This window comes from Schistocerca americana, chromosome 6, assembly GCF_021461395.2.
Source record: "Schistocerca americana isolate TAMUIC-IGC-003095 chromosome 6, iqSchAmer2.1, whole genome shotgun sequence".
NCBI classification, from domain to species: Eukaryota; Metazoa; Arthropoda; class Insecta; order Orthoptera; family Acrididae; genus Schistocerca; species Schistocerca americana.
The window spans coordinates 81,899,486-81,914,244 of record NC_060124.1 but is presented as its reverse complement, the minus strand read 5'-3'; the positions used below and the strand labels follow the sequence as shown (position 1 = coordinate 81,914,244).

The window sequence follows — 14,759 nt, the reverse complement described above, 5'->3', positions numbered from 1 at the left end:
AAGGAGACTAAAAAATATGTGGCAGAACACTTCCAGATTCTGGAGTCTACTCTCTCATCGATAAGAAGTTCAAGGCACAAAAAAGTGGTAAGAAGAGATGGGAAGGTACAGCTGCCAAAGTCAGACTTCATAAAATGTGCACTAGGATACAGATAAATCCAGGAGGCACACTAAGAAGGGAGACTGTTGAATATTCAAGGACAGCGAATGTGAGACTGAATGTGCTCACTCCCCTCAATGCAGATGATTCAAACCAAGATTTAGCACCTGTGAGAACTTTGAATCTGCCAAGGAGTGTGTGGATTTCAAGAAAATCCAGTGGGTGGTGAGAATGTTTTATTCATTCAAGTCACCAGGTCCAGATGGTATCTTTCCTGCTCTAGTGCAACAAGCAGGAGAGGGATTAATCAGATTCCTATGGAGACTGTTTAGAGCAAGTTTATCTGCAAGAGCCACTGCCAATGCCAACACAGCCCTCAAACCCATGGTTAAAACTGCATAAGTACATGGCATCAAGACCACTATACCTTGGTGATAAAAGCCACACTGAGAGATGAAAGGCAAAGACCATCATGGTGGAAGTGAAAATGGTGATCAATATCACAAGAGAGTATCCACAAGGTGGAGTATTGCCCCCACTACTGTGGAACCCAGAGGTGAATGAGCTCATAAATGAGCTACTAAAACTATTCTAGCCAAGGGTAGTGGATGATTTAGGCTGGCTTGCATATCTCAACAATACAGACAGCCATACCATATGTGCATCCACAATATAGGAGTACCTGTGGAGGGGCCACACCAACCTGTGGTTCCTGAAGATGACAGCAGCCTTTTCAGTACTTGCAAAGGCAACAGTCTGGATTATTAACTGATCTGACCTTAAAAAAATAGCCAACAAGGGCTTGCTTTGCTGCTACTGCAAGCTGCTGAAAGCAAGGGGAAACCAGAGCCATTATTTTTTTCTTGAGGGCATGGAGCTCTACTGTATAGCTTAATGATGATGAAAACTTCCTGGGTACAATACTCCAGAGGTAGGAAATCTCCAGTTCAGATCTCCAGATGTGGACTATTCAGGAGGATCTTGTCATCAAGAAAAACAAAACTGGCATTCTATGGTTTTGGGTGTGGAATGTTAGATCCGTTAATCAGATAGGTGGGTTAAAGAATTTAAAAAGGGAAATGGGTATGTTGAAGTTAGATATAGTGGGAATTAATGAAGTTCAACGGCAGGAGAAACTGGACTCCTGGTCAGGTGAATACAGGGCTATAAAAACAATATCAAATAGAGGTAATGCAGGAGTAGGTTTAATAATAAATAAGAAAACAGAAATGTGGGTTCGTAGCTGCAGATGTGGACTCTGACCATGATTTATTGGTTACAAACTGCAGATTAAAACTGAAGAAATTCCTAAAAGATAGGAATATAAAGAGATGAGTCCTGGATAAACTTAAAGAACCAGAGCTTGATGAAAGTTTCTGAGGGAGCACTAGGCAATGATGGACAGAAACAGGGGAAAGAAATACAACAGGGAGAAAAAAATGTAGCTTTTAGAGAGGAAGCAGTGAAGGAAGCAGAGGATCATATAAGTAAGAAGACAAGGCCAAGCAGAAATCCTTGGGTATCAGAGGAGACCCTGTATTTAATGGATGAAAGGAGAAGATATAAAAATGCAGCACATGAAGTGCACAAAAGGGAATACAGGACTGACAGAAAATGCAAAACAGCCAAGTGAGAATGGGCATAGGACAAATGAAAGGCATGGCTATGGGAAAGGCAGATTCTGCTACAGGGAAAGAGCTCTTTGGAGAAAAGCGAATACCAAACAGCTCAATTAGCTCAATGGCAAGCCAATACTGACTAAAGAAAGGGAAGCTATAAGGTGGAAGAAATATGTAAAGGATCTACATAAGGGTAGCAAACTTGAGGACAATTTTATAGCAAGAGAAGAGGAAGTAGATGAAGATGAAACAGGAGATATGATACTGTGAGAATAATTTGACATCATGCTGAGATGCCTCAGTGGAAACATAGCCCTTGGAGTAGACAACATGCTCTCAGCATTATTGGGACAGCTAGCCATAACAAAAATTTTCCACTTGGTGTGCAGGATGTATGAGAACACTGCATTACCTCTACAAATAAAAATGTCATGGTAAGAATGTAACTTATAAAAAGGATAGTTATGTGCAGTTCAAAAATGTTCCATATGCATTACAGTCACAGCTTCTTTAAATTTAGGTGTTCTATTCATTTTGGTTCATACATATGCTGCATTATCATCTTGATAGCTTAACATTTTAATAAGAAATGAAATTTAAAGACATTATATTGACCAAAGAATAAAGCTAAGTGTGGACTAACAATTTCAAAAAACTCTTGACTGTATATTTATCTATGTATTTGAGGACAGTTAATAAATAGTAAGTAATAAAAAGTGATATGGAAAACAAAATAAATATAAATAAACATATTTAAAATACACGGAGAGGAGACTAAATTTTTAACTTCATTTACTGTGAAGACAATTCTTCTACTGTAGGCAACTATATTTCTAGTAAGTTGCATTCATATCATTGTATTTATATTTGTGGGGGTAACATAGTGTGCTCTCTCTTATACAGAAAAGCACTTGAAATGGCTTAAATGGCACAAACTATTTGGGTACGAGTAAAATCAACACATACAGCAGAACTGAAAATATGCCACCTTCCTTAAAAACTTCTTGTTGTGGTACCCACTAAGAAGGAAAAAAGAAATAACTCCAACACCAAAAAAAGGAGGTGCTTAAAGGTGTGCATTTTAGTTAACCATGGTTGCAAAATGCAGACATAATCCTCAATGTCTTTCAATATTTACAAAGAGCAAGCACTAAAGAAAATCAAAGAACAATTTAGCGAATGAGTTAAAGTTCACAGAGAAGGAATAAAAAATTCGAGGTTCACGGATGAAACTGTAATTCTATTAGAAACAGCAAAGGACTTGGAAGAGCAGACAAACAGGTGAATGCATTTGATAGAGTCTTTATATGATGAACATCAACAAAAGTAAAACATAGCTAATGGAATGCAGTTGAATTAAATCAGGAAATGCTGACGGAATTAGAACAGTAAATGAGACACTACAACCAGTAGATGAATTTAGCTACTTTGCCAGCAAAATAACTGATCATGGCTGAAGCACAGACAATGTAAAATTCAGACTAGCAATAGTATGAACAGTATTTCTAAAAACAAGGAATTTGTTACCATTTAATACAGATACAATAAGCAATTCAAACAAGAAGGAAATAAAAGCTTTTGAAATGTGATAGTACAGAGGAATACAGAAGGTACAGAATCGAATTTGGAGACAAGAAATTTATGGCACCATTTGACTAAGAATGGATCAGTTGACAGAACACATCCTCTCCTCTAGGAACTGTCAGTTTGGCACCAGGAGGAGGTATGTGTATTTGTGGGGAGGGAGAGGCGATTGTAGAGAGAGACCACGAGACGAATACACTAGGTGAATTCAAGCGGATGTGGATTGCAGTAGTTATTAGGAGATGAAGAGCCTTCCATGGATAGCTGCATCTAACCAGTCTTCAGACTGAAGATGACGACAACAACAACAGCTTTACAAAAAGCAGAGTGAGTGCATGTGTAAAGCAGTATGTACAAACTTCAAAATACAAATTTGCACCATTATTATGTTATATAAAATCAAAAAGCGCCCAAACTGTTTCTAATCTGTAATGTGTAAAGCAACATGGTATGCACATAAATACGTATATTTTTCATGTCAATGGTTATATCGTCCAAAAAAAAGAGAGAGAGAGGAAGGTGAAATGTCTTTAGCATGACAAAATTACTTGATTCAGTCACATTAGTGTGATCATCACCTGTGTTTGCTGTCAACATTCAATAACCAATCATTGTCCTCACGTGGAATCAAAGCGATTTATCTGACATCTGAAAGAGCATGATAATTGGCTCTTGGACCAAGGTCAGAAGCATTTCTGAAACAGTTATGTTTATGTACTGTTCGCATGTTACCTCAGTTAACATATAAAGCACATGCTGAAATGGCGCTATCCAAAGCTGGCGCTGAGGCAACTGCGGTGCACCATGGACTGCAAATGATATGAATGAACGATGGCTGTGGAAATGAATACTGATAAATAGATGTGCAGCTATTGAGCAACTGACTGACCAGATGAACCAAGGAGCTACTAACAGTGTTGCCTCACTCACTGTTTAGAGAATGTTGTTGTGTATGAGCCTCTGCTGTAGGTGCCTGGTTCATGGACCCCTGCTGATTGATGTTCATCAGCAATGAAGGCTGGACTTTGCACACCAAAACCACAGTGGGGTATGTCTGCTGAGTAGTGGTAGGTGGGCTTTTCAGATGAATCAGGCTATATGATCAATCAGACAGATTGTTCTTAGCATGTATGGCATGAAACATCTGAAAGCAAACACCCTGCAACAATTATGCCCTAGCCGAGGGAGCGTTACGCTCTGAGGAAGGTTATGTTGCAGTCCTTGTGCGATATTCATTTTGGAAGACACAATAGATCAGTACAAGTATGCATCTATCATTGTGGACCATGTCCATCCCTACATGCAGTTTGTTTCCCCCCAGCACAATGGCATCTACCAGCAGGACGCTAAAACGTGTCACACGGCTCGCAGTATACGTGCATAGTTTGAAGAGCACCAGGAGGCATTTGCTGTAATACACTAGCCACCAAACTACCTGGATTTAAATCCAATCAAGAATCTGTGGGACCACCCCAGTCGAGCTGTTCATGCCATGGAACTTCAACTGAGAAACCTAGCACAGCTGGCTTCAGCACTGGAGTTGGTACCTTCCAGAACCTCACTGACTCTTTTCCTTCATGTCTCCCAGAGATCCACACTGCTAAAGGTGACTGTTCACGCTTTTGGCAAATGGTCACATTAATGTGACTGGACAGTGTAGTTTTATTCAGTTGCACATAGATGGACATAACTTGAAAATTATCAACATAATAAAACAATTCTACTTTTTGCGTTCTTGTGATTTTTGTTACATTGAGATTAAGCTGTGGTTCATACCATATTTCTGCAGCTTACACTTATTTCCCAGTGCTCGAGACATCACCAGAGGCTATAAAAATTCAGATAGTGGTTTCTGATCCAAACAAGCTCAGAAAGCCAAATTGTCCATACTTATTCACTCATTCAACAGTGTTGTCAGACAGCTGCCCAAGGTAACAGAGTTGTGCCAACATGTTACGTAGCTTGTACTGTAAGAGAGTTGTTGCTGTTTACTTCATTTACCATTAAGGCTCACAACTTGCCTAATTTCAGTCCTCATGCTTTTTTGTTAAAGTTGTTTTTGTGACTTTGAATTTATTATGCCTTGCTGTATATCCTAGCATAGTAATGATTGGATTTTGATAAAACCATAGTATTGGAGAAACAAATTTGGTGACTTCCCAGTTGCACTGTGTGACTGAATTTTCTCATTTTGAGAATACCGATGTGTGATCTGTTTTAATTATGAAAATCCATTCAACAGCCAAGATCACATAAAATATTTCTTTATTTGAGACACCCAGTTTCAACAGGCTATGCTGTCATCTTCAGGTCTTAAAATCTTTTGTTTTAAAATACGTTCATTTTATGCCGAACCTCTTGCACAAGAGGTCAACTGGACAAAAATCAGCATTTGTAAAAGGTTTGTCATTGCTGAAGTATTTAAAACCATAAAGATGTTCAAAAGATGTGCTATTGTGTACTGTGTTTGTATGATGTAACAAGTAACTGGTTTTAAATATTTTAGCAATGACAAACAATGGAAAATCCAGGATGGAATGAACCTTGCCTAACTCAGGTCACTCCTCCATCCAACTGTAATCCACCCCTACTACCTCCAAACCACTCCCTGTCAACTTTCCAGTATTTCTTATCCTCGGAACTAGCCTCACCACCATTCTCCAAATCCCTCAACATGCATACTAACCTTACATCTGCAGAAGGAAGTGCAGTCTACCCTCTAAAAACTGATCCCAATCTTATAATCCTACCTGCAGACAATGTCCTACCTGCAGACAATGGCTCCACCACAGTTGTTTTGAACTGCAAGGATTACGTGGCAGAAGGACTCTGTCAGCTGTCAGATACTTCCACCTACAAACCATGCCACGGTGATCCCATTCCAGCAATCCAGCAGGATCTCCTGTCACTACTCAAATCCTTAGGCCCATCCCAAAACCTCTCCCAAGAGTCCATCTCTCTACTTACCCCTACCACTCCCCGCACTCCCACCATCCACATGCTTCCGGAAGTCCATAAACCCAACCACCCAGGAAACCCCACTGTAGTCGGTTACTGTGCCCCCACTGAGAGAATCTCTGCTCTTGTAGATCAACACCTTAAACCTATTACCTGGAACCTATTCTCCTACATAAAAGATACCAACCATTTCCTCGACTGACTCTCCACAGTTCCTTTCCCTTTACCACATGGTGCCCTGCTATGGGCACCCACATGGCACCATCCTATGCTAACCTATTCATGGGCCTCTAGAGGAATCCTTCCTAAAAACCAGAATCCTAAACCCCTCACTTGGTTCAGATTCACTGATGACATCTTTGCTATCTGGATTGAAGATGAGGACACCTAATTCACATTCCTCCAGAGCCTCAACAACTTCTCTCCCACTTGCTTCACCTGGTCCTACTCAACCCAACAAGCCACCTTCCTAGATGTTGACCTCCACCTCAGAGATGGCTACATCAGTATCTCCATCCATATCAAACCTACTAACTACCAGCAATACCTCCACTTCGACAGCTGCCACCCATTTCATACCAAGAAGTCTCTTCCGTACAGCCTAGTCACCCATGGTCGTCGCATCTGCAGTGACAAGCAGTCCTTATCTAAATATATACAAAAACAAATCTCCCGTGCCTTATCTTTCCAGTCTCCAACCACCTCCCAAAGTCCCACAGTCCGGCCACAGAGGAGCATTCCCCTCGTAATTCAGTACCATCCGGAACTGGAGCAACTGAATTACATTCTCTGCCAGGGTTTCGATTACCTCTTGTTGTGCCCTGAAATGAGAAATGTCCTACCTACTACCCTTCCCACCCCTCCTACTGTGGTATTCCACCGTCCACCAAACCTACACAATATACTGGTCCATCCTTACACAACCCCTGCTCCCAATCCCTTACCTCGTGGCTCATACCCCTGTACTAGACCTAGGTGCAAGACCTATCCCATACATCCTCCTACCACCACCTACTCCAGTCCGGTCACCAATATCACCTATCCTATCAAAGGCAGAGCTACCTGTGAAACCAGTCATGTGATTTACAAGATAAGCTGCAACCACTGTGCTGCATTCTCTGTAGGCATGGCAAGCAACAAGCTGTCTGTCCGCATGAACTGCCACCGACAAACTGTGGCCAAAAAACAAGTGGACTACCTTGTTGCTGAAGACACTGCCAAACATGATACCCCTCATCTCAATGACTGCTTCACAGCCTGTGTCATATGGATCCTTCCCACCAACACCAGCTTTTCAGAATTGGGCAGGTGGGAACTTTCCCTGCAATACATCCTATGTTCCTGTAACCCTCTTGGCCTCAAACTTCATTAGTCACTGTCCTCACCCATCCAGCCCCCTGCCTGTTCCCATTCCAGCACTACACAGCCATCATTTCACCGCCACACTCAGTCTTTTAATTCTTTTTATTTCTCTCCTTTCTGCTACTTACACCTTCCCCCTCCGCACCTTCTCTCCTGCCCTCCGTCTAAACTGCAACACATCACTGTCCGCCACTCCCACCTCGTCCCTGCCCCAGCCTCCTCCTTACCTCCACCCAGTTGTTACACCCATCATGCACTGGTGCTGCTCCTAGCAGTGTAGTTTCAGCTGTCTGAGACTGCAGATGTGTGTGCAAGTTGCGTTTGCGTGAGTGTGTGTGTGTGTGCGCGTGTGTGTATGTGTGTCTACTGCTGACAAAGGCCTTAATGGCCAAAAGCTATGATTGTGTGAATCTTTTTATTGTGCCTGTCGCGACTCAGCATCTCCGCTATATTGCTAGCAATGACAAACCTTTTATACAAGCTGATTTTTATCTATTTGACATCTTGTGCAAGAGGTTCAGCATAAAATGAACATATTTTACAACGAAAGATTTTAAGACCTGATGATGACGGCATAGCCTTGAATACAGAAATATTTTATGTGATCCTGGTTGTTGAATGGCTTTTTGCACTGATTGATTTACTCAAGTTTTTCAGACAACAATTACTCTCGTGTTCTTTAAGAGGAGTGTTTATGCTTCATTTTGTAGTTCCTATTTACACTTCTACAAGGGATTTTATGAACTTCTACTGCAGCAAGTGACAGGTGTAAGACTTCTGCACTGTCTACTTTAGAAGTTTCCTTTCATCCTCTCTCCTCTTCCTCTTCCACTGCCTTTTCTCTTCACAATCAGAAGTTTTTAAATTAGCATGAGTTAGTCTAATGAATGCTAGAAACTGTCAACAATAAAAACAGTGATATTAAAAATTTACATATTACAATTAAATTTGTGGAAATAACATAAATCTGTAGAACAACTATACAGGTCACTAACTGGATCAATTGCTGATGTGCTGATGACTGGCCAAGGTGGCTGCTCCTTTTTAACCTTAGCACGCACAATGCCATCTGGATGGCCCCAGGACAACAAAGCAGCCCCATGTACTGATGTTCCACTCACTACACCGAGACCTGCACACATAAGAGATATTATTTAGAAAATTGTATCACAATGGTGCAATGTATCAAATATTTCTGAACCTTGGAAGCTGTTATTTCAATAGTTATATAGAGGAAGTTTCCATCAAGACATCTGAGGAACTGTTGTGACCACACGCCAGAAAAAGCTTAAAGGCACACTGACTATAGAAACAAGCTTCGGTGCGATCATCATCTTGCTTGTCATACACAGCAGAATGAGTTGTGATGTGTTTGAAATGTCCACTGCAAGATTATGAACAATGGTTAACAAGATTTGAGATGCCATACTAACAGAAGTAACTGAACATGCCATATCGAATGAACAAAGTGAATGAATATTTAAAAAAATTTATATGAACAGCTGACCAACAAACAGAATGAATATTCCCTCATTTTAAGTTATCCTCCTCTTCTTCTAAAGGAGGACCTCAGCACATAACAAGGCTGTGAAGAACAACTTTAACATCTGTGTTACTTTTGTTGATAGTTTTTGGTGTTGCCACTGTAGCCTGAAGATGAGATCTGTACCTCGAAACGAGTTGCTTTATTAAATGATTTAAGTAAGTCACAAAAATTTTGCAGTAGTCTCTGAAACAAATGTGCACAGATAAAGTTGTTGAAAATAAATGTGCTAAATGACTCTGTAACTTCAAACTTCAGGATTGAATGCTGGAATCGAGCACACCAGACATCACAGTTGTGGAGAAAAGGAAAGCATGTATTATTGACACTGGCATCCCAAATAACGGCAGAACAGACAAGAAAACAACTTTAAAAACTTGCCAGATATGAAGACTGGGAACTCTGGATCTAGATCTACAGTGTGTCTATTGGAAACCAGCAAAACTTAGGAGGTCCCCGTGGCTCTCAGCTCACTGGGTGCAGGGTCAAAAGATCATGTGGGCTGCTGAAAACCTTTAGCATTGATGAGAAATACACGTGTCAGCCACAGACAGCCACTTGATTGGGTTCTGCATGAATTGCACACCAACACATCACACATTCCTAGATCCCCAGGAAGTATCCAACTAGTGATGAAATACAGAATCCAGTATAGTGAACTCATCTGCTGTGTTTACTGTCATAATAATAATAATAATAATAATAATAATAATAAAGGCCAAAAGAGAGCAATTATAAGAGAAAAATTCCTGAATTTATCAATAATTTTATAAATGTTTTATGTGGAACTATTACTTTACATTAAAATTTCCATCCATTTTTATATCATATGTACATATTTTTTCTAACTTTTGTAGCAATACACAGCAGAAAATTCATTTGAGACAAACTGCACTTTTCATTTTCATGAATCTGTAGTGCTCACCAGGTGAATACTGCTGATCAGTAACAACCAGATTTTCTTTTTCTCCACACACACACACACACACACACACACACACACACACACACACACACACACAAACAAGATCTTGACCTCATGTGGAAAAAAAAGCTCTGCACAAGGCATTTGCAAGTTCCAATTTCAGTGGACTCTTTGCACACTGGAATTTTTTTTATTAATAATGTGGTATTCCTTTTTTGTTACATATATCAGTCCAGGATAGAGTTCACATCTTGTCCAATGTAATTTCATAACAGAACAATACTTAATAAATAGATATCAATAAAAATTAGAATACAAGTTTTAGGTAACAAGCCCCAGTACGACAACCTTTTAACTTTATCTGCACAGATGATTCAAACATCTCTTTTAGGTATGAGAACATTTCTGCCCACAGTTTGCATAGAAGGAAAATAAAGTTTTAGCAATTGATACTTTCTCAAGCAGACAACCTGTAGTGATACATCAATCTGGATCCTTTGTGAAATTTCTGAAAAGTAATGTACTGGGTTGCAGGGAAGGCAGTAGTAAGAGCCCCATGTGTGAAACTCACAATAAAATCCAAACATTTCTGAAAATGTTCTGTCAGAAGAAAGCACCCAGCAAAATATTTGAGAAGATACACTTATCTCCTCAGATTTAGCACTCATCATTCAGAGCACCCACAATTTGGAACAGCCATGATAACTGACAGTTGCTCAAACACCTACACCAGTCATTTGCCTAGCCATCCATTAATTGAGTCTGGGAGATGGAAGTCATCTCTATCACAACTCACACACTCTTTTCCAATGCAACAATATGACTTGAACAGAGAGTAGTCAAAACAAATATGCCATTGTCATTTGTGATGCCAATGTCAATAACTCTGTTTATAATTTCTATACACATGTCTGCTTCCCACAGCATGTTGAGTTAATGACATCTCAGCTGTGTACCACCACTTTCATCTCAGACCAAAACTGAGTGGTAATGCTAGGCGATGGTGATGGACTCTCGTTCAGGTGGTTAGCAGTTCTAGTGCCCATTTGGGCAGGCAGGTTTAGGTTGTCCATGGCTTCCCTAAATCACTAGAGGTGAGCTCTGGGACAGTCAGCTTCCTCTTCCATCTCCCCCAATCCGTGCTCACGTTCTGTCTCTAATGGCCACATCTGTTTGTAGAAGGGACATTTTTACTGTAACCTTCTGCCGACTTTTCTTTCCTCAAACTCAAATAATACTTGCGATTGTATTGTTTATAAGTTTAGAAATAAAAAATATCCACAGTGATAATATGGACACAATAGCACAATAAATATGCAGTATTCACATGCTAATACACAAGTATAGTATGAAGTACAACACAATCAGCTCGACAACTATGAGTTAATCTTATAATCTTAGCTTAATTGATTCTAAAGAATAAATAAACAGGAAAGTGAAAGAGGCTGGGAAAACTCACACACAGCTAAATTTCTGTTGCGTACACACAAGTTATGTTTGCTGAAACCAAAACAACAAAGAGACACACACACAGAGAGAGAGAGAGAGAGAGAGAGAGAGAGAGAGAGAGAGAGAGAGAGAGAGAGAGATTTAGTTTTGAAAGTTACCGCGGTCTTTGGTGTATGAAAGCAGCAGGCAGGTGTGCGGTGCGAGACCGTACACATCCCCTGTAGCCAACGGGATGAGGTGGCCAACAGGCACACGGTGTCGACGCTGCCAGACCTCTGATGGTTCTGGCTCAGCTGGCGAGCCCACATAGTGGCCCCATTGCAGACCCCGCACGAGCCCGTCCTGCACAGAAAGTCTCCGTTAAATGTTGACCGTGTCAAGCTGTCACTACAAATATCTTGGAAAAAGACATAAATTTGTGAGGTTACAACACAGTGCTCAAATCACCATGTTTTAGTAGAACATGGTGTTTTGGAATAAAAAAAAGAACAGAATGCTTCAGTTCAGACAAGAAGAGAATGAATAGAAGGTTTTAGAATATGGTGGTATTGAAGAATACTAATCAGTGGATGGGTAGATCAACCAAACAACGATAAGGAGAGAGAAGGTGTTTATGGCTAAACCTAACTTAATGAAGCGAGTGGTTCAAAGGAGACATACAGAGGCATCAAGTTACTGGCAATTTGTTCATGCAAGGAAGCATGGAATGCCAAAATCTTATATAGAGATAGTGGCTAGAATTCTATAAGCAGGTGGACATGAATACAGGCTGCAGTAGTTATGTCTTTCACAAAAATATTGTTTCTACTGCTGGTTGTCTATTTTCATTGTTTTAACCTGCTGGGCACACAGAAAGCCATTACAGTGATTTGGGTGAAGAACTTTAGCCATATAATTGTTTAGAATAATCAAAGGCTGAGTAAATGTGACAATAATAATCTTTTTGTTGCTTTGGTTGTTTTCAGTCCAAACATTGATCTGATGCAACTCTCCATGCAAGGCTATTCTGCGTAAGGCTCTTCACCTCCGAATAAGTACTGCAACCTATCACCATTTGAACCTGATTACTGTATCTGTCTCTTGGACTCACTCTACAAACAACCCCCCCCCCCCCCCCCAAACAAACACACACACACACACACACTTCTTGTGCCAAACTGACAGTTCATATTCTTGCTATTGCTAGCTGGCATTTTACTTCCTCTGTACAACCATCATCAATTATTGCTGGAGAAATAGCCCAACTCATTTACTACTTTTAGTGTCTTATAACTTAAACAAATTCTCTCAGGGTCACTCATGTTTTACTTCTGTTATGTTCATACTATAATATCTCTTCAAGACACTATCCATTCCATTAGAATGCTCCTCGACTGTCTCTTCTGCAATTATGTTCCATTGTTCTATAAGTACTAGGCGTCAATATGCTGTAACGACGACTTATTATAGTCATAGTATTCACACCTATCAGCACCTGCTATTTTGGGAATTGGAATCATTAAATTCTTCTTGAAGTCTGAGGGTATTTTGCCTCTCTCATATATGTCATGGCTGCCTCTCCCAAGGATTTCATTAATTCTGAGGGTCTTGTTTTGGCTTAGATCTCTCAATCCTCTATCAAATTATTCTCACAGTATCATATCTCTCATCTTCATCTTCACCAACATTTTCTTCTCTGTCTATAATACTGTACTCAAGTTTGCTTCTCGTATATTCCTTTTCACCTTCCAGCCTTCTCTTCTTTGCTTAGTACCAGCTTGCCTTCCGAGTCCCTGGTATTCATACAGCTGCTTCTCTCTTCTCACAGGTCTTTCCGGTTTACTTATATCTGGCATCTACATTCCCCCTAGTTATGCTGGTTTCTCACCCTGCTTTTTTCCTCTAGCTGTTCCTGGTTTGTGAGTTTACATTTCCCGTCAATCTCATTTTTAAGATCTCTGTAACCCCTTTTCCCTGCTTCCTTTGCTGCATTTTTATATTTTCTCATTTGTCACTTAAATATCTCTCATGTTACCCAAGAATTTCTATCGGGCCTTGCCTTATTACCAATGTGATCCTCTACTGCCTTCACTATTTCATCTCTCACAGCTACCATTAGTCTTCTATTGTATTCCTTTCCCTCCTTTCAGTCCAATGTTACCTAATGCTTCATCTTATACTCTCAACAATCTCTGGTTCTTTCAATTTATCTGGATCCCACATCCTTAATTTCTTACCTTTTTGCAGTTTCTTCAGTTTTAATCTGCATTTCATTACCAATGGTCAGAATCCACATCTGCCCCTGGAAATGTCTTGCAGCTTAAAATCTGGTTTGAAGATTTCTGTTGATATCTTACAGTGTGCTAAGGTCTCTTCCACACATATAACCATCTTTAACAATTTATAAATCATGTACTAGTGATGATTAAAGTGTGCTCTTGTCAAAACTCTACTAGGTGGCTTTGCCACAGCCGATGTTCTAATGTTTTTTTCCTTCTCTTTCCTTAGTTCATATTGAATTTCAACTCCCCATCACAGCTATATTTTGATCTCCCTTAATGATACGAATCATTCCTTTTATCTCAACACACATTATTTCAGTCTCTGCATCATCTGCAGAGCTAGCAGGCATAAAATCCTGTGGGTGTTGGCTTACTGCCTATATTAGTTGTGGTAATGTGTTCATTATGATTTTCATATTAGCTCACTCTAATGTTTTTATTCATTATTCGACACACTCAAGCATTAACCCTACTTGATTTTGTATTCATAATCCTACACTCAGCTGACCAGACGTCCTGTTCTTCCTTCACCAGCTCCCACTAAAACTACCTTCAACCGACCTATTACCCTTTTTAAATTCTCAAATCTGTCTACTCAATTAAGGAATCTAACATTCCACGCACTGAGCTGGAGAATGCTAGTTTTGTTGTAACAGGTAAAACACCAATACCTTACTGTTTATGAAGTAGAGAAACCTTTTTAAAATATGAATACTTGGTTTCATAGTAATATATACTGATAAAAAATTTTCTCAAGCTTTCTGTCACATCAAGCAGTTAAATGTCCATGAATTTTGTAGTGCCCATCACTATTTTTGAAGTAAATTTGTATAATTTTTGGTTGTTTAATTAATCTCCATTAGAATATTTATTTTTCCCCATAAACAACAATATTAAATCACTGATGCGTACCTGCCACCTAGTGTTTGTTTTATCTGATGGAGTTTCTCTCCATCTG

General features: G+C 39.9%; 1 protein-coding gene across 1 annotated transcript in view; it reads right to left on the bottom strand.

Moving 5' to 3' along the window:
- Positions 1-14,759, bottom strand: part of LOC124619972 (lysosomal-trafficking regulator) — a 594,456-nt gene that overhangs the window by 16,733 nt on the left and 562,964 nt on the right. The window contains exons 51-52 of the mRNA XM_047146635.1: positions 11,699-11,882; positions 8,619-8,755 (exon numbers count right to left, since the gene is read on the bottom strand). Coding sequence (XP_047002591.1) covers positions 8,619-8,755; positions 11,699-11,882 — 321 coding nt within the window. The remainder of the gene's footprint in view (positions 1-8,618; positions 8,756-11,698; positions 11,883-14,759) is intronic.